Source organism: Carassius carassius, chromosome 46, assembly GCF_963082965.1.
Source record: "Carassius carassius chromosome 46, fCarCar2.1, whole genome shotgun sequence".
Lineage (NCBI taxonomy): Eukaryota > Metazoa > Chordata > Actinopteri > Cypriniformes > Cyprinidae > Carassius > Carassius carassius.
Genome location: NC_081800.1, coordinates 9539016 through 9563931, shown reverse-complemented (window position 1 = coordinate 9563931; position 24916 = coordinate 9539016). Strand labels below are relative to the sequence as shown.

The 24916-nt window shown below is 37.5% G+C and overlaps 1 protein-coding gene across 1 annotated transcript in view; it reads right to left on the bottom strand.

Moving 5' to 3' along the window:
* LOC132129712 (protein SOGA1-like) overlaps positions 1-24715 on the bottom strand; it is a 46744-nt gene extending 22029 nt beyond the window's left edge. Inside the window, exons 1-3 of the mRNA XM_059541394.1 lie at positions 23420-24715; positions 21653-21877; positions 11751-11909 (exon numbers count right to left, since the gene is read on the bottom strand). Coding sequence (XP_059397377.1) covers positions 11751-11909; positions 21653-21877; positions 23420-24286 — 1251 coding nt within the window. The 5' untranslated portion in view covers positions 24287-24715. The remainder of the gene's footprint in view (positions 1-11750; positions 11910-21652; positions 21878-23419) is intronic.
* Between the last annotated feature and the right edge of the window lie 201 nt (positions 24716-24916).

Genomic DNA, 24916 nt, shown 5'->3' with positions numbered 1-24916 from the left:
CTAGCATGTTATTTTGTACCATGTTTAATGTTAGCCAAGGTGTATTGAAACAAAACTATCAGATTTCATCATGATTTACCTCTCTGTGCTATGCTTCAAATTAAACCGGCTGTTTTAGGTACTGTACCTTTAAGATCTCAACATGTAAATGACCTCTGATTGGCTAATCTCTATGAACACTGTTAGAGCATGCAGAACATTAGAGTAAACATACAATGCGCATCAAATGCTATACATTTTTTTTTTTAAAGTAAGGAAAATCCTAGTTTGCAGATACATTTCCTTCAATAGATTCCTAATTGAGCACATACACTTATTTCTTCATGCACACACACACAGGTGCATGCAGCTTCTCTTTCTGCCAGGTTCTGCTGCTTGCATCTGTCACCAAATCACAGTTGCCATTTTACCAATGCAAACACAATGTGTGACATATTGGGCTCATCCTGTTCTTGGATAACTTATTCAAGATAAAGTTTTGGCATATAGCAGCATTTGCCTCCAGCTTTCTCGCACTCAAGAAGAGTGACATATGCTTCTGTCCAGCCATGAGCGGGACGCTTCTTTTACATGCATATCAGGCTGAGTGTTAATTAGAGCTGGGAAACACTTTTAGAATCACACATGATGTCCTGATGCCCTTGAGAGAAACGTAGATATGAGTGTGTGTGGGGAAAAAAAAGAGAAGTGATAGATGGAAAGTATTTCATGTGATCCTTTAGAAATCATTCTAATGTGTTGATTTGATTTTCTTTGATGAAAGTTCAGTAGAATAACATTTACATGTATTTGAAATAGAAATTTTCTCTAACATTATAAATGTCTTTACTGTTACTTTTGATCAACTTAATGCGTACTTGCTGAATAAAACTATGGATTTTTTCCAAATAAAAATATTAACTGTTCCCAAACATTTTAATAGTAGCCTATATATACACGTTTGTTCACATGGGCTGAGGAACACTGTGTCCTTCAATCTCGTTTTGTTACACCTCTACAGCCGTGGCCAAAAGTTTTGAGAATTACATAAATATTGGAAATTGGAAAAGTTGCTGCTTAAATTTTTATAATAGCAATTTGCATATACTCCAGAATGTTATGAAGAGTGATCAGATGAATTGCATAGTCCTTCTTTGCCATGAAAATTAACGTAATGCCAAAAAAAACCTTTCCACTGCATTTCATTGCTGTCATTAAGATCATTTCAGTAATCGTCTTGTTAACTCAGGTGAGAATGTTGACGAGCACAAGGCTGGAGATCATTATGTCAGGCTGATTGGGTTAGAATGGCAGACTTGACATGTTAAAAGGAGGGTGATGCTTGAAATCATTGTTCTTCCATTGTTAACCATGGTGACCTGCAAAGAAACGCGTGCAGCCATCATTGCGTTGCATAAAAATGGCTTCACAGGCAAGGATATTGTGGCTACTAAGATTGCACCTAAATCAACAATTTATAGGATCATCAAGAACTTCAAGGAAAGAGGTTCAATTCTTGTAAAGAAGGCTTCAGGGCGTCCAAGAAAGTCCAGCAAGCGCCAGGATCGTCTCCTAAAGAGGATTCAGCTGCGGGATCGGAGTGCCACCAGTGCAGAGCTTGCTCAGGAATAGCAGCAGGCAGGTGTGAGCGCATCTGCACGCACAGTGAGGCCAAGACTTTTGGAAGATGGCCTGGTGTCAAGAAGGGCAGCAAAGAAGCCACTTCTCTCCAAAAAAAACATCAGGGACAGACTGATCTTCTGCAGAAAGTATAGTGAATGGACTGCTGAGGACTGGGGCAAAGTCATATTCTCCGATGAAGCCCCTTTCCGATTGTTTGGGGCATCTGGAAAAAGGCTTGTCCGGAGAAGAAAAGGTAAAATAAAAAAAATAAAATAAAATAATTTACGCCACTACATCTCCCTTTCTTTCTATTATCCTTTCATTTTTACATCCTTTCACGACTGCACCACAGTGCCACTGTTTCCATATATCAACTATTTCAGCTGAAAGATTTTACCATTAATTAAAACACTGCAGACCTGCTCAACCATCTCATGAATATAACAGGATGCAGACCTGTGAATTTCTGGTTGACAGTTGGCCATCACTTAAAACGCTGCATTTGGTGAAGTTCAAAAGATTAATGACTGAAAAACTGAGAAGAAAGAGGTGGTGAATCACACCTGTACTGAGCATGAAGTAATTGCTCCCAGGTGTAGGCCAATCAAATCTAACTACAGCAGCCTGTTTCTCATTAACACCACTGACACAGCAATCACAAGCAGTCATAGTTTGTTTTACATCCAGAAAACGCTGTCGGATCTCTTTATCTGTAATCTGAGAGAAAACTGAATCAAAAACCATGTTAAAAAGATCAAATTTCTTTCCATAGATATGAAAATCTTTACATTTATATTGATGAGAACTGACTATAAACCTGTTTCGAATCAGCCTGAAGGAACTGCCCCCTTCATCTATGACCTGTTCTAGATAACACCAAAGCTCTAGATCGAGTATCTGTCCTCATTTCCTGCATGAAAGATGGGAGAAAAACATCTAGCTCCCCACAGCCACATAAACTGCTCTTTGTCTTTTTATCTCGTCCTCCCGTATCAGAGGAATTAAATCAGGGAGCCCATGTGCTTGTTAGAGAGAATAGCAAGCACTTGACGCTCATTAGTGTGTCAGCTTGTGAACCCATGCCCTCTTGATGGATGAAAACTCTCCAAACATTCCACTCATTGCTCACTTTGTTCTCTCATTTGTATTGAGATTGACATTTGGCGTTCAGAAAGGGAGGTTGGATTTGGAGGAGGTTTTTGGAATCTGGGGAAAAGATAGAAATAGGTCAGATTCCTCAGTTTACAAGCATAACAATTGATGAAAATATATGGGTAAAGTGTGTAGGTTTGCAGACATCTGAATGGTCTATTCTTCACTTTTGCATTAGCAGACTAGTCTGTACTGGTCCTGAACTAGAACACATCTCAGACTCAGTTCTGAGGCTATATGCAAAATCTGAAAGTCTGAGCAGGAGAAAATATGATGGACAAGTAAAACACAACAGCACTATATCATAGGATATGGAGGGGAGGTCCTGGAGAAAGCCATCCATAAGCATTCTCATTCATCTCAATGGCAATTGTTTGGCTGGATAAGGATGTCAATGAAAGCAGGCAATTTGAAATCGCACTCAATTCTGCAGCCAGGCTGATTTGAGCCATATGATCCATTGATCCATGAGCCATTGATGCTGACTGAAGAATTATTGATTGATATGCTTTCCAAAAATTGCTTGGTCAAAATACACTGACAGGGTCAATGGATGTTACAAGGGGTGAGGTAGTGTGGTTATGGCATACTAAAAATGCTAACAAACCCCTTGATGAGACACTTTATATATTTCATTTTTTCTATGGTTCACTAACTTATCTCAAGCACAAAATTAGATCACTGATGCAGAGAAGTCATTGAGACAGCTACAGAGTTGGTGATGGGTACAGAAGACAGGGACAATTACAGAAATTTACATTACTAATTACATTTACATTAGATTTTGTGATTACCGTTAAAGCTCAAAAGGAAATGTTTTAGATACTGTCGCAGCAAGCTATTGGAAAATAATTGTTCGATTATTATAATGGTCAAGCATTTAGTCATTATGGAGCAACATTGTTTCAATGTTAATCTGTTTCAATAGACCACAGTCGTATAAACCAGAACGATTTATCCCGGAGCTATGTAATTAGATTGTGAACCATTTAATGACTTGTTAATCAATGGTCTTTCTCTATTAATGAAGATACTGGTCTATAGTACATAAAACAACAAATGCATTGCACCTCAATTAGTATTGAATGGATCTGTTGTTAAGTCACTTTGGATAAAAGCATCTGCAAAATGACTAAATGTAAATGTAAATTCCACTGAACTGCACTGGCTGAACAACCTGGAGTATGAATTCAGTATGAGAGCATGATGAATCAGTTTGCATGCTGGTATAAGGATTTCAGTTGTACTGTAACTCAAGGCATACAGTAAATATATTTATATATTGTGCACTTGCAGAGAAAACTGGAGGTAATACTGAATCCCGCCACAATGCAATGTATTTGCAGCATTGAGCTGGTTTTATGGGGCATTTTTCTTCTGTGTGTATATATGTCTATGTCATGACTTTACGCACTGTAAAAAAAAAAAAAAGTTATGCATTGTAGAAAAAATTATTATCAAAATTAACTTGCTTTATTACATCAAAAAAGTATTACCTAATATCACTTGATTTGGATCAAATAGAAATTACTTGGCAAGGTAAGTACAGTTAAATATTATATATATATATATATATAATATATATAATATATAAAAATTTAATTAAATGTATTCGCATAAATATGACTGTTACATTTAAAACAAAATCTGGATCAATGCATATTTTATGTTATCCGTATCTATACCTAGGCCTGCGTTAAAAGACTAATAAATCGGATATTAAAATATAAAAAATTGAAATCCCAAAAATGTTTAATTCCAGGGTCACTTTCAGCTTTTTTTTTTGAATCTGATATATACTGTGCAGTATGTAGTAAGGACTACAGCAATACTCCATTCTAATAGAGCTGTAGTTTCTGCTGGCCATGTCACCTCAGGTTATTGGTCTAAGCAGATTACATTGATAAGGTGAGCAGGTCACTGGCCTGCAGTAATAAAACCAATTTGCTGAAGAGAATCACTGAAAGTGGGATTAAGTAATCAATCTCACTCTCTTCTCACTTCTCAAGCCATTATATCTAAAACAGAAGATCCTAACTACAATCACACTTCACACCCACAGCGCTTTTTCAAAAGCATTTTAAGAGCTTTGTCTGTAATGAACCAAGCAGATTTTACGATGACTCATGAATCTATATTTAAACCACAGGATTCCCATTTTTGAAAGGCTAAAATAATAAGAGTCTGCGGATTCCAACAAGCCATAATGAATAACCCTTTAACAGATCAGTGAGGTAAAGACGCAGATGATTGTTGATAGTTAATCTTATGCAAAGGCAATGAAGCGAAGACTGTTATCCATGCTCTATATAAATCAATTCAGCAAAATGCATGCGCATGCTTTTCTATAGCACTCAGTGTGTGTGTGTGTGTGTGTGTGTGTGTGTGTGTGTGTGTGTGTGTGTGTGTCATGAAAGTGGAAGATTGTTGATTGACCCAGATGAGGTTCACAGGATGTGGAGTTCCCGAGAGCCTGGATGTGAGAAGAAAAGTTTTATATAAGATCCGTCTCATACTCAAAGTCAAAGCAACAGCTCAGGGGTGGACTTACCCATTTGGCAAAAGTCCGCGACTGCCTTGGGGTCCCAAAAGCCAGGGACCCCCTAAAATGCTTTTCATATAAAAGATTTGGTTGCTCTTCACGATATTTATTACCAGGACATTCGTCTGCATGTCCACGTTGAACATGCTTCTTGTGTATCCTGCCTGTAGCAAATGAAAATATCATGCATCTGAGGCTGTAATTAAATATTGAGTAACAGTCTGTATTATATGCTTATTGTTTTAAATTTTGCTTATTTAAGAGAAGGACCCAGGTAGAGGACGCACAAACAGTTACTTTTTTGGTTAATATAGGCCCAATCCTTAGGTGTGTAAATGTAATTTTTATTATAAAATTTAAAATTTTAAACAATTGAGGTAACAATTAGTGCAGACTTTTCTCTTTTTTTTTTGGTCTGTCAGGTGCTGGCTTCACATCTGAATGGCTTGTCTTAAAGAGGAAGCATACATGCACAATATGGTGTCATAATCCGTTTTGACCTCTGCCACACGGAAAGACTTATCAGACGATGCCAGTATTTAAAAAATTCCAAATATCAACTGATATATCGGCCACAGCGATATATGACTATATAAATGACTTGATTAAATAATATGGATTTTATACCATAATCAATAGCATTGCAAATGAAATTCATTTAACCTCAGTCCTGAGAAACACAAGTGGATGGGAACAATTTCTAAATTTCTAAAGCTTCTGCAAGGTTGTAAAATACCTTTTTTTAAGTTTGGGGTCAGTAAGTTTTTGTTGTTGTTGTGTTATTAATCAAAAATACAGTACAATTTTAAAATATTATTACAATTTAAAATAACTGTTTTCTATTTAAATATATTTTAAACTATAATTTATTCCCTTTTCAGCATCATTACTCCAGTCTTCAGTGTCACATGATCCTTTAAAAATCAATCTAATAAGCTGATTTGCTGCTTGAAATATATATATATTTATTATTATTAATGTTGAAAGGCAGTATGAAGCATAATATTTAGTGTAAACCATCAGGATAATTTGATAAAGTTCAAAAGAACAGCATTTATTTGAAAAAGAACTCTTTTGTAACATTATAGATTTTTTTTACTGTCACTTTTGAACAATTGAATACATTCTTGCTGAATAAAAGTATTTGAACTTTCAAAAATAATGCCACTAGCACTAAACAATAATGAATGGGTTTTTATTTTATTTTTATTATTTTTTACTAAAGTCAACTATTCAAACAGGTTATTTAGTATGTACTTGTCTGGACAGTATTTCAAAGATTGTCACAGCAGGGAACCTGACAGATCTAATCTTGTCCGACATGCTAAACTTCTTTCAAACAGCTGATCTCAGCTGGTTTCGACAGCCACAATCTTAATACATGACATGCTATATAATTACATACAAGCACTGCAGCACTGTCACTATCAAATCTAATAACCTCTAGCTGCATTATACTGTATGTGTCTCTGTATGTATGTGTATCAGACTTAAGGGTCCAGACATAAATCACACACATTTCCCTTTCTTTGTCTGTCAGTTCTGCATAGTGCTGAGCTCCATTAAAAAGAGCTTGCCGCTAACTCCCTCCCTCCCAGCATCCTCTTATTGTTAGTTTTGCCTGTGCCATTTGTTCAGTCCTGTAATTCTCAAGAGGAAGCAGTGGGAGATAACAAGCTCTCTGTCTGATGTGTACAAACATACACAGACATACAGAACTAATAAGTGTTCATCATATAACATCAGAGCCCTGGTTAAAGTCAGATAATGGCTTTCATTTAAATGTGCAAATCTAAATCCTACTACAATGACTTTGATGTCAGATCATGTAAGGACTTTTTTTTACCAACCTGACCAACACGTCCGCAGGGTCTAGTGATCTGACATTCAAAAATAGCTCTTACGCATTAACGGCTCGAAAAGAAAAAGTGGAAGACATGATGAATGACAAACAACAACACCAGTCAATCAGTCTAGTCATGTATGCGAACATGAGAAGATGTCATGCACACAGGCATCTGCTCTTGCCTTTAGTTTGCATAAAGGCTGTAGACTTGTGTATGACAAGCCAGAAAAAATGTAAAACTTGGTTTAGCTCATTTGTTTAGAAATTACAATACTGCTCAAATGTTTGGGGTTGGTAAGATTTTGTAATGCGTTTATTTAAATATAAATACAGTAAAAATTTTAAATAGCTGTTTTGCATAATTTTATAAATTTCATTTACTGTATTTTTTTTAATTATTATTACATTTAAATATAATGCAAAATTCAGTAATCATTCTAATATGCTGATTTGCGGTCAAGGTGTATCTGGCTGTTTTCTAACCTATATAGTGCCGTCCAGGCCTGAATGTGTGTGTTCATGAGCTTTGCATGCTTCAGCCGTGCTTGTCTTGTGTAGTATGTTCATTTTTTCATGCAAACCTTTACTAGAGCATGAAATCATCTCTCACTCCCCGAGGAAAGAATATGTATTTGTATGTGGATTAAACCAAGGGTTGGTTGTGCTTCCTGTAATACAGGAATACAGCTCCAATATTAACGTTGGTGTTTGCTAATGCCATCCTCAATATTACTCTTCATGCTCACAATCATTCAGTAGAAATTTGGACAAACTCCTAACTCCAAGTAGTAAACTCTGTGCTAAGAACATAAATGATACCCCTTGTGAAAAAGAAGCGCATTTAGTTGTATTAAACGTGCTTCATTTTAGTGTACATCAAATCTTAAAAGTGTATTTAAACTGTACTTGCAGATTTGAAGCTTTACTTTAAAGTGCAGCACTCTAAAGTTCAACTTACTGCATTTAAATAGATTTAATCTACAATGTATTTTAATTTTATAGCAATTAACATGCAATTATGTGTCCAAAAAACATTACAGTCAGTTCACACTTAAGTATATTCTTTTCAAATATATTATTTATGTAATAAGTTACTCTTTTAAAAGTATGCTACAATTTACTTTTTCACAAGGGACTTGGTTTTTGAGAAAATAAACCTATCCAGGTCACACGCGTGTGAGTGTGTATGTGTGCGTTTCTCACTTGCTTTTATTCTCTGTTTTTCCCATCGTGTTCCAAACCTCGAATGCCATGTGCTTTGATGCTGCTTTACAGGTCAGACCGCACAATACAGAGAAACACGGCAAACACAGCTGCCAAGCCTTCCCAGCCTCAAGACCTCACAAACCCACAGCTATTGTGCCTGCCTTTAACTCTCCTTCTTTGTGTTATTTACAGCAATGTAAATATCAGATACAATGAAAACTGGATATTGTAAATATTTCTTTATCTTCACTGAACTCAAAAATATCTCAGAGGCTGAGAACACTCGCTTTATTATGACTGTGTTCATTGTGCGTTTATGAATCAAATTCACTGAATAGTATAATAATAGACAGAAAAGGGAAAGTTGAAATACATCACTATAACCACACAAACAAGAACTACAAAGTATCATTGTACGGTGACATTCTTCCAGGGTTACTGGACCATTTATGTACCAATAGTATCTTCAAAGTACCATGTTAAGACCAATGTACATGAATATAGTGATCATTCAATACTTTCCAACACCATCACTGTACCATGGCAAAGCCTCTGTAAGAGAAAAGTAAATCAATTTGCTTTGAAATGACAAGGCGCATATATCTGAAAATGGTTTCTTATAAAAGCTCATAGCACTGTGCTTACTGACCTATGACTGTAATCATCAAATAATCTTTGAGTCAGCTGGTCATCATTTCATTACTCTAGTTCTGAAAAAAAACAGAGTTACATGACCACCTGCTGAATCCCACACCATCTCTCCAACTCTCCAAGACTTTTTAGAGATCTCTGAATATTCTGGAATCCACATCTAGTGTGTGTTTCCATCAGAGCAGCTGATGTGGAGTTAATGAACCCTGCTTCAGTGACCCTGCACTTCCTTTCTTTCTCAGGGTTTCCCCTTCAGAACAAAACAAAGATGGCAGCTTCCTGAAAAACACAAATAAAGATTCCATCAGCCTCATAGGACTGTTTCCTCTAGCATAGTCTAGAACGGCTCTGGATCAACAAATAAGCTGTATATGGATAATTGCATTAATACATGCTGTTTAGGAGGCACATTGGGCTAATCCTAACATTTTACTGTACCGAAGCCTATTAAACAGCTGTAAAACAGCCCCTCCACCATCAGAAGGCCTTAAACACACAAACACACCCTCTTACACTCCCAGCAGCAGCAGACACGTGACCCTAATTACCCTTGAGACTTCACACCAGCTGTAGTAACGATCGATACTGGTTACGAAGTATTAAGAGAGAGTTTGAGAAAGAGGGATGGAGTATAAGAAGATTGAAAACCATTTGTAGGACTGGAAAAAAGAGGACTTTTGGGGTGGAGTTTTATCTAGATTTTAAAAAAAGCCTACATCAGCAGCAAGCTTTTATTTTGAGTGTTTATTTTTCTGCAACGCAAAACACCCTGGCAAAATAACACGAAGGAAAAGAAGGGAAAAAACTATAATGAAATGTATTATAAATTATAATAAATAAATAAAAATCATTAAATTATATTAAATTAAAAAACAAATGTGATGTTGCACACAAGGGATTCTGGGAATGTATTGTTTTTCACCACAATTCTTATGGGTAAAAAGTACAAATTTGACAGTATTTTACAGTGAAATTACATATTATGCGATATTAAACCACTTATGATTTTTCACTGTATTATAACAGTTTTCCAGGTAGGTAAGTTTTAACTTCAATCTTTTTTTCTTTTTTTTATTACAAAAAATTTTATACAGTGTGCCATTGTTGCAGAAAAATACTAATCTGGAAAATACGTGAAAACATTTTTCTTTCTGTACAAACACACTTCAGCTGTCATTACACAAAAATATTTCACTGTAGAAGGCCATGATTAAACCATCAGAATCGAGGTTTTGCTCTAATAAATGTTGATTCATCTCTTTCATCCTGTACTTTGTTAACTTGTATGTGTATGTATGTCAGAGTGAGGTATCGTGTTCAGCCAGATCTTCAGATCATCTTACTTTTCATGTAATGATCTATCGTTTCTTCCCATATCTTGTCTTTTCTGGATGTTCAGTTGAGTAGGAACTTTCGCCGTACACCATAAGTGCCCGCTATGCCGACGATTCACTCAACAACAGAGAGTGGCACGCATCCTGCACTGGGCTTACAGCCAATAAGAACGCAGAGCAAACCTGTGAGCCAAGCCAAAAGATGAGCAGCCGAGCGAATCTGAGCACTGGCATTGACTATCACAGCAGTATACAACACCCCGAAAATGATTCTCAAAGAAAAGAGTGAACCAACCAATAATAACCATTGTGTCATACAATAATGCATTCATCACTTTCAATGTGCAGCATACATTGCAGGCCAACATAGACCATCCTGCCAATAATCCAGAACACAAACAAACATTTATTACCAAAATACAGAATTAGCCAAACACAAGGAGCATGCTTTATGTTCCTCCTCGTTAAACTGTCAGTTGAGAAAATCTAATGCTAAATTCATGTGCTCCCCATCCACCCGAGCTGACATTTACACAGAGAGAGTCAACAGATCAGTCCGAGCTCCTGCCGTAACACACACAGCGAAGCTCTGCACCTCAAGTTAAACTAAAGCATCAACATCAAGAGTTGTGCCCCAAGCCAAATTAACTACAATATAAACACTTTTCCCTTCAGAAACCTTCCCTGGAGCTCTTAATGAAGCCTTTTCAGAGAATCTGAAACTAATTAATGATGCCATTTTTCCCCAATTAGTGACTTCTTACAGAACTCACACTAATTTCCCTCACTGCATCTAAAATCACCAAAAACTGACTATTTCAAATCCAAATGGCCTACATCTGTGGTCAGAGACATGTGACTTAAATTCTATATTAATCTATACAGGCTTATGCAATATATTATTTGGCAGAAGAATGGCTTATTTAGGTTATTATTATTAGTGCTGAATTCTAAGGCAATCAACATTATTTTTATGAGGAATATTACCTCAAACCATGCAATTTGTCACCAAACAGTTTTTGCCCAGTGAAACAATCTAGAAAATCCCCCAAATCCCATAGATCTACAATGAAGGAAGGACCTGAGTCATATTTAGGGACCACAATATCCTAGAGATTTAGAGTTGGGATCTTTTCACTTAGGCCAGTAAATAAACACCTAGCAACCACCCAGAACGCCTTAGCAACCACCTAGCATTGCCCAATAGCACATTGCAAAGCTTTAATGCTTTAATATATTTATTCTCTGGTAGCACCCAGATCACCCTAGCAGTATCTTTTCTTCAGTTTCATAATGCATAACAACACAATACTGTGGTCAAATTCACAGCCACTCATTGGATTTCCAACAAATTTGATACGTGTCATATCTACAGCTCATTTTAAAGCCCACCTGGTCTCTACTCAACACGTCTTACCTCTCTGGCCTTCTCCATCTCTGCTTGCAGGACCTGCTTGGCCACCTCCAGATCCTGTAGTTTCACCCTCAGCTCTTCGTTCTCCTGCTCCAGACGAGATCTCTTCTTCTCCACAGCGTCCAGCTCATTGTGCAGACGGATGGACACGTCTTTTGCCACCTAAAACAACCACAACAGTTTTTATGAGGGGAGCATCAAAATATTCTTTGAAAAAAGCTATCCTGTGAGCAGCCTACAAAGACAAGCTTAGTGAAAAATAATGAGAGATGGTGAACGAGGCAAAAATTACAGAAATGGTTATAAACATAGTTCACTTAATTCTGGTAAATACAGAAAATGTGTTCAGTGTAATATTAAATATTGCACACTGTAGTAATTAATCCTATCATAAAATACTTTCTTCTTTTTTCACTCTTAGCTTTGCCAGTGAAAAGTATTGAAGATGGCTGGTTCATGAGTCTATAATTCATGAGGGTAGAGGAAAGCTCATTAAAAGTGGTTGGTCATAAAGCTGCAGTACCTTCTTAAGGAGGCAATTATCTGTGTTTGTGCAAACAAAGACCCATCTCTACCACAGACACTCATACTGGTGTTTGGAGCATTTTAGCAACACAAGACTATTTTTCATTACTGACAATTTTGTTATGTTTCTACAGGGCACATATAAAGGGAGGATGTAGGTTTGTGTGAGAGGAATGAGTAAAAGAGAGATCTCCAGCCACTGAATGGGCTAAATGAGGATTGCGAAGGGCTAGAAGTACAGTCCCTGTTTGTGAGGGAGGGCTTTCTCTTCTCTGCGTGTCTGAACCACAGCCAAAGTGCAGCTGGGTACCCACAATGCTCCTCTGTACCAACACCACGCTCTAATTCATATCAGATCCCTCCATTTCTCATTCTTTCCTTTATCTCACCAACAGCCTCTCTGTCTTTTCTTCAATTTCTCTTTGTCAGGAGCTATAAACACCTGTCTATCTGTCAGTGTTGCGGAAGAAACTTACTAAAAGCGGCATAACTTCTAACTTAACCACATTTAGTTACAGTAGCTGTTTTCAAATCAGCTTAACAATGCTTTCAGTAAATGCTATTTTTTTCCAAAATGCTGTGCTATGGTATTATAAATGATGATTGCTGTTTTGATGTGGCTTTATATAGGACATGCAATATTAGTCATTAAAAAAACCCTTAAAAAAATGTACAATAATAAAAAAAAAAAATGTTCACCGCATTTGGTACAAATTGTAAAATTTTATTTAAAATATAAAGGCTATGTACTAGTACTATACTGTATATAATATTATTAACATTTTAAATATTAACTATTTATTGACATATTGACTATTTACTGATCAACAGTAATAGGATATTCCCAGAAGTTTATGTGTGGCCCATAACATTTATTTGCTTCCTATTTTTGTTATTAATTATGCAATTTTGTATTTTAGTTTTAGTTAAGGTTTACTGCATTATAAGTGTCATGTGAGTTCCTCTGATGGTGTTTTGTCACAGTTCCTAAAAAAACCTTTTTAATTAAATGTAATAAAATGAAATTTTTAAGGAAATATCCAATTGATTATTTATTCAAATATCAAAGACATATTCAGGTATTAACTGTAAAATATACAGTTATCAAAACATCATAATTAAAGCCTGAAAATTTTTTTATTCACTCTGTTTTTTACAATAAAGTTCCAGCAACCACAACTTTAAGTTTTTTCATGTTACTATAACAAAAGTTTTTATATAGTCTTTGTATGGTCAAACAGCCATTCATGATTTAGTTTAAAATGTTTTTCTAAACCACAGGCCCAGGGTCTTATGGTAAGTGTGTGTCTGTATTGTCACACAAAAGCTTTAATTATCAGAGCTCCATAAGTGTCTGTTGGTCCCAGATTATTTGCATTCACTCCTCCCTCCTTTCTGTCTGGACACCACCCACCTGCCTTTGTCTGACAATAATGTCACAGCCCTTCGTCATTTTTACATGCAAAAGGAGACAGACACCTCTAGATCCACAGGGACAGGGGTAGTGAAGCACTGCAATGTCTTTCGTGAGTGTGTGTGTGTTTAGGTGCTTTGTTGTCCACCCCTCTCACCACAGCCTGATGTGGAAAAAGCTGCCATATCTGAGAAACTGAGAAATCAAAGGAGTGTAATGACCCATCAAAAAGACCATTTATGGCTCATTTGCATGTGGCCATGACTGCTTGTCAGCAGAACTTGGTCACACATCTAAATGACTCTTTGGGTTTGATTATGTGTGTGCTTCATTCCTCTCTTATCCTGCTTTCCAGGATTGCTCCGCCTCTCTGCTGTGCAAATGGTCGTTTTAAATGACTTCCCTCCAGATCTGTATCTGGTTGCATCTGCGGGACAGAAGCCCGGGCACATTCACACTATAAACTCAACCTTATCAAGCTTAGAAAAAAAACAAGCTGCCCTTTGGTTAACCTCGAAGCACACATGCCGCTCAGATGAGCCACATGAAGACAGTCCAAGGGCACCAAATACTGTTGTGTTGAAAGAAACCCATTAACACGGTTTCTCTACATTTTTAAATGGTCTGACACTTTAAATACAGCTTCCAGCCATATGTTACTTGAATGCATTGTACAAATCCTGCAATAGAGTAATGGAGTCAAGATAAAATGGCATTTGCTAACCATTTTACTTACATAATGTGATGCATTTCTGAGTGAAACTGGATATTCAGTGAGGGCAAGTAAAAGGAAACTTTAGCCTAAGTCTCCTACTTCTAAATTTTTTATTTAAGAAAAGAGACCCTAGTTATCTCAAATGTGCCACCTCTAGTTTCATCTCAGCTTAGGATCTGGTATTTAAAGCAGGGCTTTGTCTTGCTGCATAGCAGTTTGACGTGTGAGTGCAGCACATGGCTGATAATGCATGTGCACTCCTCACATACAGTAGATGATAATGCAACTCGAGTCACTCGACCACGAGTGGACCAAGGCAGCTACAGAGTGAGGAGGTATATTCATTACTGTGTGTCTCTTTCTCTCCTCTTATATCCAGGATGCTGCTGCTAAGCTGATATCTGAAAAGGCGAAGGCCAAAATGACCAAACCGTATTTTCATCTGTCACCCTCACTTCCTCTTTATTATTCTCTTTCTGACCAGAGAATTATTTTTTTCTGCTCTTTTATAGCTCAGGAGACTCAATGCAGGTCTCATTATGAAGTATATTTTAGATGTAAAATTTTGTGCATATGCTAGGTTATACATACAGTGCATGTGGCATACATTTCATCATCAGCACAGTATGCATGCAGTATGCAATATGCATGTGCAGCCCTTTTTTTTAACTGTGTGTTCTCCTTATGGACATCTTGCATATGCACCTTGGTGCTTATCGAATGCTGCAGCAATTATGTATTTTTGTGGGTTTCAATACACTCCAATAGGATTGCCATTGGATTATTGCAGAAAATAAGCTCAAAGGGTTACGATTTTTACGTTTTCTTTATCGTGATAATCTTCACAAATGAGCACAACTTATAAAAATATACAAATCACTAGAAATAAAAAGCTAAACATGATGTCACATGACGTCAACGTCACCATCACTTTTTTCTTAGCAAATCTGAACAGTTTCAGTTTGAGAAATTGTTGAGATCTGTTATGAAACTCAAAAATAACTAGTCTTTTTCTTTCAGAAGAACATTTTGAGAAGCAGGAGACTTAAACATCTGCATCCTCCTTTTGGACTGGGAGTGCAAAAACTGAAATTTTCATGGCATTCCATTTTAAATATCTGTCAACAAGCAAAAAACTACTCTGCAAACTGTATAATACAAGCACTAGATTATAATATGAGTGATTCAGTTAGACGCACTACTAGTGTATCAGAACTTCCTGATTTTTGCTTCCTATATCTGTAATCAATCTCTCTGTTTCTCAGCTGATGTTTTGCATGAGCACATGGCTGGATAAGCTCAGATGGATAACTCCGAAGCCAATTTCACAAGCCACAGCAGCTGATGAGAAGGTGTGAAGCTGTTTTCTGTCCTTCCCCTGACAGATCTGGGAGACGTTGCTCTCATTGGATGAGAAATGAGGCCAGTGCTTCAGAGAGCAGGAAATGGTGCAGGGATCTTACAAACATTCACATCCTCCATCAACCCTTTTCACCCCCACCCCCTCCTGACCATGACATCACCCTTCCCCCTTCATCCCGAGAGAGATGGGAAGAAGTCAAACATGGGAAACTCGAGTCCAGGGAGGAAAATATTTGTTTTGCACAGCCTCTTGGTCAGAATATCACTAACCTCTGAATGGGGTTCATTCATAAGGTAAATACCGAACAATAACTGATCCATGGTCATGTGCTTTAACATCTGAGCCCCAGAGGGTTCACAGAAAACAAGGGTTTTATTTCAAACATATAAAACATTATGGCCAGACTGATTGATCAGCAGATATTCTGTCATTTTGAGATGATGAATTTGAATTTTCAAAACAAATGATTCATTTGTCATCATTAATTTGTATTATTTTAAATGCATGTTAATTACATAGCTCTCTTGAATACTTGAATACACAACCAGACAGAGGAGCATCTGGCTAAATATATGCACTATTATATTTTCTTTAAATTTTTACTTGTTATTGTCGACATTATTTAATGTATGTTTAAATAAATATGTTAAGAAAGTTTATTACGAGCAATAATAAACAAATACTATAGTTGTTTGTATTGCAACAACTAATTGTAGTAGAAATATAATTATAACAAAAGTTTATATAAAAATGCAATTAAAATATGACTATCATATGCATACATATATATATATATATATTAGTGCTGTCAACGTTAACGCGTTAACGCATGCGATTAATTTTTGTCTGGTTTAACGTGTCAAAATATTTAACGCAATTAACGCAGCATCCGTATTTTCTGCCATCCGTTGGCTAGCTTTACATTATATGATCACGCTCTTATTCATTTAAATGCTTTTAAACATTTCAAGCGCGGCAAGACAAAAGAGAATGCGCTGTCTGTGAATGCCCTTATGTGACACATACACACGTACACACACACACACACACACACACAATGCATAGACAGGGCACCAGAATCCAGTTCTTGAACTAACAATAAACATCCCAAAGTGCCAGTTTTGTCGATTATCCTCATAAGAGCAATCTTAAATGATTTATATAAAGTCTAAAATGAACAAAAAGAGTTGTGAGAGAATGAGGCGAGATCCATAGACAGTATATAAACGGTGAGATCTGCGTGTCTGTCTGCTCTTAAAGGGACAGCAGCCAATAAAGCTTCCTGTCAGTAAAGTTAAAGAACAAAGGGAACAGAGAAAATGACTCGCTGCTCTTGACTAAATAACTTTTGTAGCTTTAATAAGGATTAACTATTTAATTTATAGTTTATGCAGTGCAGACTGCATATAACTTTGATAACTTTATTAAATTTCTGTATATTTCCTAACTGTTAAGACAGGAAGGGCAGGAGTAAACATGACATTTATTATGGGTTTATGTTAGCATTGTTTTAAGTTTACTTAAATTAAAAACTGTTATATTTTTGAAGCCTAATAATAAATGTAAAAAAAAAAAAAAAAATCAGTAGCTGTATTAATATCAGTAATACTGGCCTTCATTCATAAAAAAGATGTCATTTAAAAAACCCTGTCTGTTTACTTAAGTAACAGATATAGGTGTCATGCCATAACATTTTTAATACGACTGACTTTATATTTAATGTGAATTTAACATTGAAAGTTAATGTGATATAAAAATTGCTACTAATCTTTCATTGTTCAGAAAGAGAGCAAATAACATTTACATTATTAAAGATCATTTTCACTGACAGTCTAGAGTTCAATCACTCTCAGAAACTCCCATTAAAATCACTGAAACTGTTAACACTGTGAAATCAATATCTTAATTATAGATTCGTACACACATTGCACTTTGTTGTTTCTGACGAGAGAATTCGCAGGAAGAAGTATTCAGTCAGCGAGCGAGTGAAGGAAGCACCGGCATTTTAGCGATGACTCATCTGAACTCCTTTGATTGGCCATTGCATTCAAAACCTCAACAGAATCTTGTGTGATTGGTTATAATGCGCAGCGCTGTAAAAACGCATCTATCTCTGGCTCAGCACCAGCCAGCGATCACAGATCTGAATTTAGCAGCTGATGATATGACTGAACGTACTCGCACCGGTGTGATTGTATTAAAATAAATAAAATCTTAATCGGCTATTTTTTGTCTTTTGGAAGCTGCATTCAACTTGACTCCCCTCTGTTATAAGCCACACAAGTACAACAAACTAATGTCACAGTGGTATTGTGTACTGTAATCGAATGTAGTCCAAGTTATTACCTGTTAAACAGTAGACAGCACACGCTGTGTTCATCTAATAAGGATCTCCATCGCTAGCAAATAATAGCCTTTCCAGATTTGCTTTCAATTCAGTGCAGTTCCATAGCCACGTTTTCAACGCTGCTGATGTTCTTAAATGTTCAGCGCGTGCGGCAGGGAACTGAACGAATCATTCAAACTGATTCATGAACCAATTCACTCATTTGCCAATTGGTTTGATCAAGCCTTTGAACAGAATTGACTCAAAAGAATGAATCATTCGCTGAAGCGTTTATAACATTTATTGCATTAAGATAAAGTAAGGAGAGGAGCGTCGCACAATGTAACGAAGTAAAAGTGCAGATTTTTCCCAAAAAACATTACTCAAGTAAGAGTAAAAGTACCCATCTTTAAATATACTCCAAAAAGTATTAGTTACCCCAAAATATTACTCAAGTAAATGCAACGAAGTAAATGTAACTCGTAGGACTGAAACGATTCCTCGAGTAACTCGATTACAAAAAATGATCGAGGCAAATTCCTCTGCCTCGAAGCCTCTTTTAATTTATTTTAAATCTCACGTCAGGTTCTTTCGCAATGATTTTTTTAATGTGACAATGCGTTTACGTCACCCACAAAGTGGAAGGAGACACAAGGGCTGCGGCCAACATTGCATACTGCAAGGAGTCAGCAGTGTTTTGATTTGAGGGCACGGGAAAACGTAAAGAGACCGTCGTGGGGTGTGTCCATTGCAAGATACAGCTGGCATACTACAACTAGGGCCCTATGATTTCAAAACGCGGAGGGAAACGCGGAGGGAATCGCGGAATCCAGTCATAAAAACGGAATTTACAGTTTAACGCGGAATGGCACGGAATTTGCCAAATTTTGAATGAATTAATCAAAAAATAGCTCATTGCACTTACATCAAATCACGATTTGGACTAATATCTGTAAATATTAAGCCAGAACAGTCTGTTTAAATACGAATCCTGCATGTTCTGCATGTCTCTGTTAATGAATGGAGCAGAAGCGCGTCTTCATTCATTAAACACACGGAAGCGCGCGTGACGCTCCGGTGATTTCAGCATCTGCTGTCTCACTAAATAAGACGTGAACACATGAACAACATCTCCAGAACTGCTCTAACAGTCACTTCATGAGCATTTGACCGTTTGATTTAAGTAAAACTAGCACATCACATACACAGAACTGTAAAGGTACGTCAACCCGTCAAAATAAAAGTCCGGTTAAAGAGTATTGTTCAGCAGAATGTACATAGCCTACTACTACTAAAAAAAAAATAATGAAACTTTTTTTTTTAAGGTTTAATCACACAACATTTCTTCCATGTTTTATTTTTAATAGTAAACCCCCTTTGTTTACCAAAAAGTTAAGTTAATTTTCAGTAGTTAAAAGATAAATTTAATTAATGTTTTATGTGTTTAATGTGCATCTCAGAAAATGCTTTATTTAAAACTCCAACTGAATGGCACTTAAATGCACTTCATTCATCTGTCAACTTTATTGTCATTATTCACAGTACAAGTACAGACAGAGAAACAATGGGCAATAATTAAATGTTTATTTTTGATGTAAGCATTGCATTCTATGCATTAAAAAAAAATACAAATTTTTTTTTTTCTAAAAAAGGAGACCCAGGAGTCTTATTTTCTCTTGCATAATTAATATTGCACTTTAATTAAGCAAAAACACATTTTATCCGATTACTCGATTAATCGATGGAATGTTTGGTAGAATACTCGATTACTAAAATATTCGATAGCTACAGCCCTAATAACTCGTTACTACCCACCTCTGTATGTTTATATATATATATATATATATATAGATATATATATATATATATATATATATATATATATAACTATTTCAGTACTGATTGTTGCATTAGTTATTTGTAAGGCTACAAGAAAATCTGACTTAGCACTTCGATCTGCACAATGCTTTGATGCTGTGCTAAGCTGAATATAAAGAAACAATGTCCTTCCTCTTTAAAGCCTAGTGTGCCTGTCGCAGCGATAGCAACCAGTATTTCAAGCAGTTGAATGCACAAGCGCTGTGAAGAACAGTGTAATCTGACCTGGCTGTGCCGGTAGTGTGGAGAGACAATTGACCCTGTGTTAGGAGGCTCCTGTCAGCAGTTAAAGAATTCAGCAGAGGCTAAAGATGTTGTTGTTGTTTTTCCTGCAGACACCATCCCCTCCTGTGTTTCACACCACATTGATTGTGTGCTGCAGCCTCTGATCCTTACCAGCTGTGTCCTGAGTGGTAAAACTTTAAGCATGTGACAGTGTGACTTGTTAAAGACTAACACATTCAGTCTCAGTAGCACAAAGAGCCACAGCATTTACTTGGCAGAGGAACTCACTCTCCGTCCTCTTTCTCCCTCTGTTACTCTTTACAAATCAGCCATGTAAAAGAGGAACACAGTCAGCGAGGCAGTGCTGATGGGAATGACATCATGGCTATTTCTCTTCTCGCTGATAGACCAGAGAAAGGAAGTATTGTGTCCTCAGCCATGTGAGACAGTTGCCTGTGTGGTGCATTACATGCTGCCTAAAGCATGATCTTACAGTCTACCACAGATGTTTATATCATTATAATTATATGAGATTCACTTTATTCAGAGAGTCCCTCAGATTAAAGGGACCCTTTGAAAATAAGTACATTTTAGCATACTTTCAAAAGAGTAATTATTATGTAATAAATTTTTTTTTAGAGAATATACTTGGTTACGGATTGAATGTACTGTGTTCAGACACTTAACTGCATGTTATTTACAATTACATTCAAATCTATTATAGATGACATTTATTTTACTATAAATGCTATTAGTTGAATTTAGGAGTGCTTTTGACCCACTCTATATGTAGTTTCATAATTATTCTGTCGTCAATATGGTTAAAGTGTGTTGCTGGCTTGCTGCATATTCTAAAAAGCAATTAGGGTAAAATAAAATGTACTTTTTTAATGTCATTTCATGAATTAAAGTATATTTGTAATTGCACATTTGCATTTTGCAATGGAGTTGCAATTTAGTGCACTTAAAATATATTGACTTCAACTGTAAAATCTAATAACACACTACATTTAAAAGGACAATCAAGTATTTCACATGTGATTTACTATGTTAGCCATAACATCAAAATAAGTGTACGTCTTTAAAGCATGACAAAAGATTATTAAAACAATGATTTAAAATGTACTCTAAAGTAAAACTTCTAGATTATTACAAAGTGCATATTTAAATGTGTTAAGAAACAACCATGAAAGTGTACTTTCCTTAAGTACACTTAAATGGGTTTTTTTTTTTCATTAAAACTATATAGGCTATTATGCGCAAACACAGTTTCTTAAAAAGATTATTTTAAAATTTCAAGTACACATTTTATACCATGAAGCACACTTCATTTTCACAAAGTCAAACTCAACTGAGCAAGCAATCATTTGCAGCTAACAGAATATGTTTGGTGGCTTTCATTTGTAATACCACCTTCACTCCAGCTGAATTACTATATCACACAGTAACCCGCTCTAACCTTGACGTCTTGCTCCAGTGTTTGGATAAGCTCCCCGTCCACTTGTCCGGTCTGGGCCACGCGGATGCTGCGTCTCTCTGCCTTCTTGAGCCGGTACTGCAGGATGCGGCAGGTCTTGTTGGCCTGATCCAGCTGCTGTCTGAGCTCCTGGAGCTGATAGACATCCTCCTCCATGTACATGTCCCTCATCTCCAGCATCTCCGAGCGAAGCTCCTCCATCTCATCCTGACATTCAAACACACACAATCCATCCTTTTAGAAATGACTAGCGAGGTTTTTTCAAAAAACACCTTGGGCATTTTAGTTACAAGTAGACGATCCAGAGCTGCCACTGGTGCAACCTCAAAACACTGCACATGATGCTCCTGACCCAGGATCAAGAGCAGCGTGAAAGATCATGTGAGATGCTACCACTATCTGCATCGAATGTATTATGCAGCATTATGATTTTCCTCGAGACCGTTTTACTACAGAGCTTACATAATAGTGCCATGTTTAGAAAGCAGTTTTGCACTAAACCCAAATAAACTATTTATACCTCAAACGGGTAAAAAATGCATGCTGCTTTCAGAGGCTGATAGATGCAGTGGGCCACCACGTGCTGCCACACATCTCCAGTAAATATATAGGTCAACAACTGCAGCGCGCATCACGTGCTCAGCACGCGGAAATACAATGGAGTGAAAAGTGGACGCGGGCGCAGTGGACTGACTGACTGCTGCAGCATCTGTACAAACAGCTGCATCACTCAAGCAATGCAGGGCAAGAGCAACTAGCCACTAGTCTCTTTAAATCTTTTATATTAGGCATGGCAAAGGAAATAGATTTGGTCTAGTCATGGTCTTTCTGATAGTTTATGAAAACCAAGATTACAAAAGAATCAGTTTTTCTCATACATATGACTCATAGTAATTCTGGAGACATTACAAACCCTTATGATAGTAAACAAACAAGGATCTTAAATGTATGCCTTGCAGCATGAATGAATGCAGTGTTTCCAGTTTCAGCAACATAGACATTTCATTTAGATAATGACATATGGCAGAAATACAGTATTATACTGTTTAACCTGCAAAAGTGTACCATTGTGACTGGTTTCCTCCAGAAAATTATAGTTACTACAGTTATTTTGACTGGTAACATGGGAAAAAAAACATATTTCTATAATCATACACCATCTTGTTTCCATCTCACACCAAATTCTGTCATTTCTACTTGGTGTTATGAATTTCTCAACTTAATTTTCCCGATTCCGTCATTAATTTCTAGGTGGGCTAAAGTGTAATTAATGTACCACTTTAATTTTTGAAATGCAAGAATCTGGCATTTTCATTGAGTGGGTTTCATTTTATAGTGTGGCCTAATAATGATCATAAGCATAAAACAGATTATGAAAGCTTCTTATACTAATATTGCATCACAGTTTTACCGTTGTAACTCTAACTGTGCACTTTGGAAAAATGTAAAAGATCTTTAAGGACTTAGCAAAGAACCTCCCTCTTCATTAAGTGCCATTTTGTTTTTGTTTGTTTCTTTGGCTGGTTATTTTGGAGCATTTTAAATGTTCTTGAGATCAGTAGGTTCTTGGCTGTTTAAAGCACCAACACAATAGATGGTTTCTGAAGAACTAGACAATAACATCAAGTCGAGCCTAAACCTGAATGAAGCAACTAAGACATTTTGGTGGAAACTGTGGTTGCCATTGCGCAAAAGCTCTGCTTTGATTTTACAACAATAATAATAATAATAGGCTTATCAATATGTTACCTTTAAATAATCATTCTCCGACCTGAGTTCCTCTATTTCCCTGACTAATTCCTCCTGCATACCATCCATTAATTCCTCAGTCAGGTCTGAGAACGCCAAGGACGTGCTGGCGGGCATCCTGCTGTCGAACGAGGCGAGCGAGCGCTCGTCGCCGGGAGAGACGCTCCCCTCTGCGGTCTCCATCCCCAGCGAGAGCCGGTCTTTCTCCACGCTGGTCTTGTTTTGTCCACTCTTGTCCAACAGTCCGTGTTCCGCGGGCGCTTTCTCTCCGTCGATCCCCCCGTGGCTGCTGGTCTCTGTGTCGCTGCTCAGCGCATCTGTGAAGACTTTATTCTCCTCGGAGGCGCAGTCGGAGAGCTCGGAGCTGCTGTCGGTGGGTGAGAGTTTCCCCGCTGCGCAGCCGGAGTCCTTACTCAAATCATCCGATCCGATGCTGGTGTCCGAAACTTTTCTCCGGCCGCTTTTATTAGACTTCACGCAGCTCTTCTGGGCACCGGGTGCGGACAGCGCGGGTTTGCCGGTGGGTTTACTCTTCTCTGTTTTTGTCTCCTTCCCGGTAACCGGGCTCCGTCTGGACACACGGCCGCCTAAATATATGGCGCCTGGTTTAACACTCAGCGTCGGCGTGCCGATACCGCCGCGGATTTTAGTGAGGGACCACCCGGGCCCATCCTTGGGTCTTGCTGGAGACGGTGCCCGGTGTATTTTCTTTTTCTCGGTAACTTGTAGCGGCTGCGCAGGCTGCTGTTGTGACGGCTGCGGCTGCTCTTGTTCTCCAGTGCTGCTCTCCATTTTCTGCTTTTGCCTCTTCTCGTTCGACGAGACAAAATGCGTCGGGGAACCGGTGTCAACCTTTGTCTTGGTCATTCATTCCGTTTACAAGACCCGAATATAGCTGAAATGTAGCTACCTCCTCTCCCCAAACACAGAAGTTAAACTGGTAAACGATTCACACCAGATCAGCCGACATCAAACCCGTTGGGAATCCAAAAGATAATGTGATTGCTTGGTTTGAGATGCTTCTTTTTTCTTTTATTTAACACGTCTGCAGGATATTCCCCGTGTGAGTCCCCTGGTTTGAACTGCGGCTCCTGCTCTGCTCTGCTCTGCTGAGTGTCGACTGGAGGGTTACTTGGGTTTCTTTTTTTCTCCGCCCAGAAAGCGGCTCTGACCGTGACGAATGAGTCTGTGAGAGCCTCGCGCGCAGAGCACTACTGCCACCCAGACACGGCACATCAAGCCTTCATCCTAAAGCAGGGTTTGAAATTGACAGTCAGTCGGTTCTTATTCAGAACCTGTTCTATTCGAATGTTCGATATACCGTTCTAAAACAGGCTGCCAGCATCTGTATATTCCAATAGTGTGAACAGTTCATTTGCGGTAGCTACCTATTCACTGATTCTCCAGCGCGAATACTCCGACCAATCTATTCCGACTCCCCAACGAATGGCTCTCTTTTAAATATCAAGATACAACATTTGTAAGATACAACTCGAC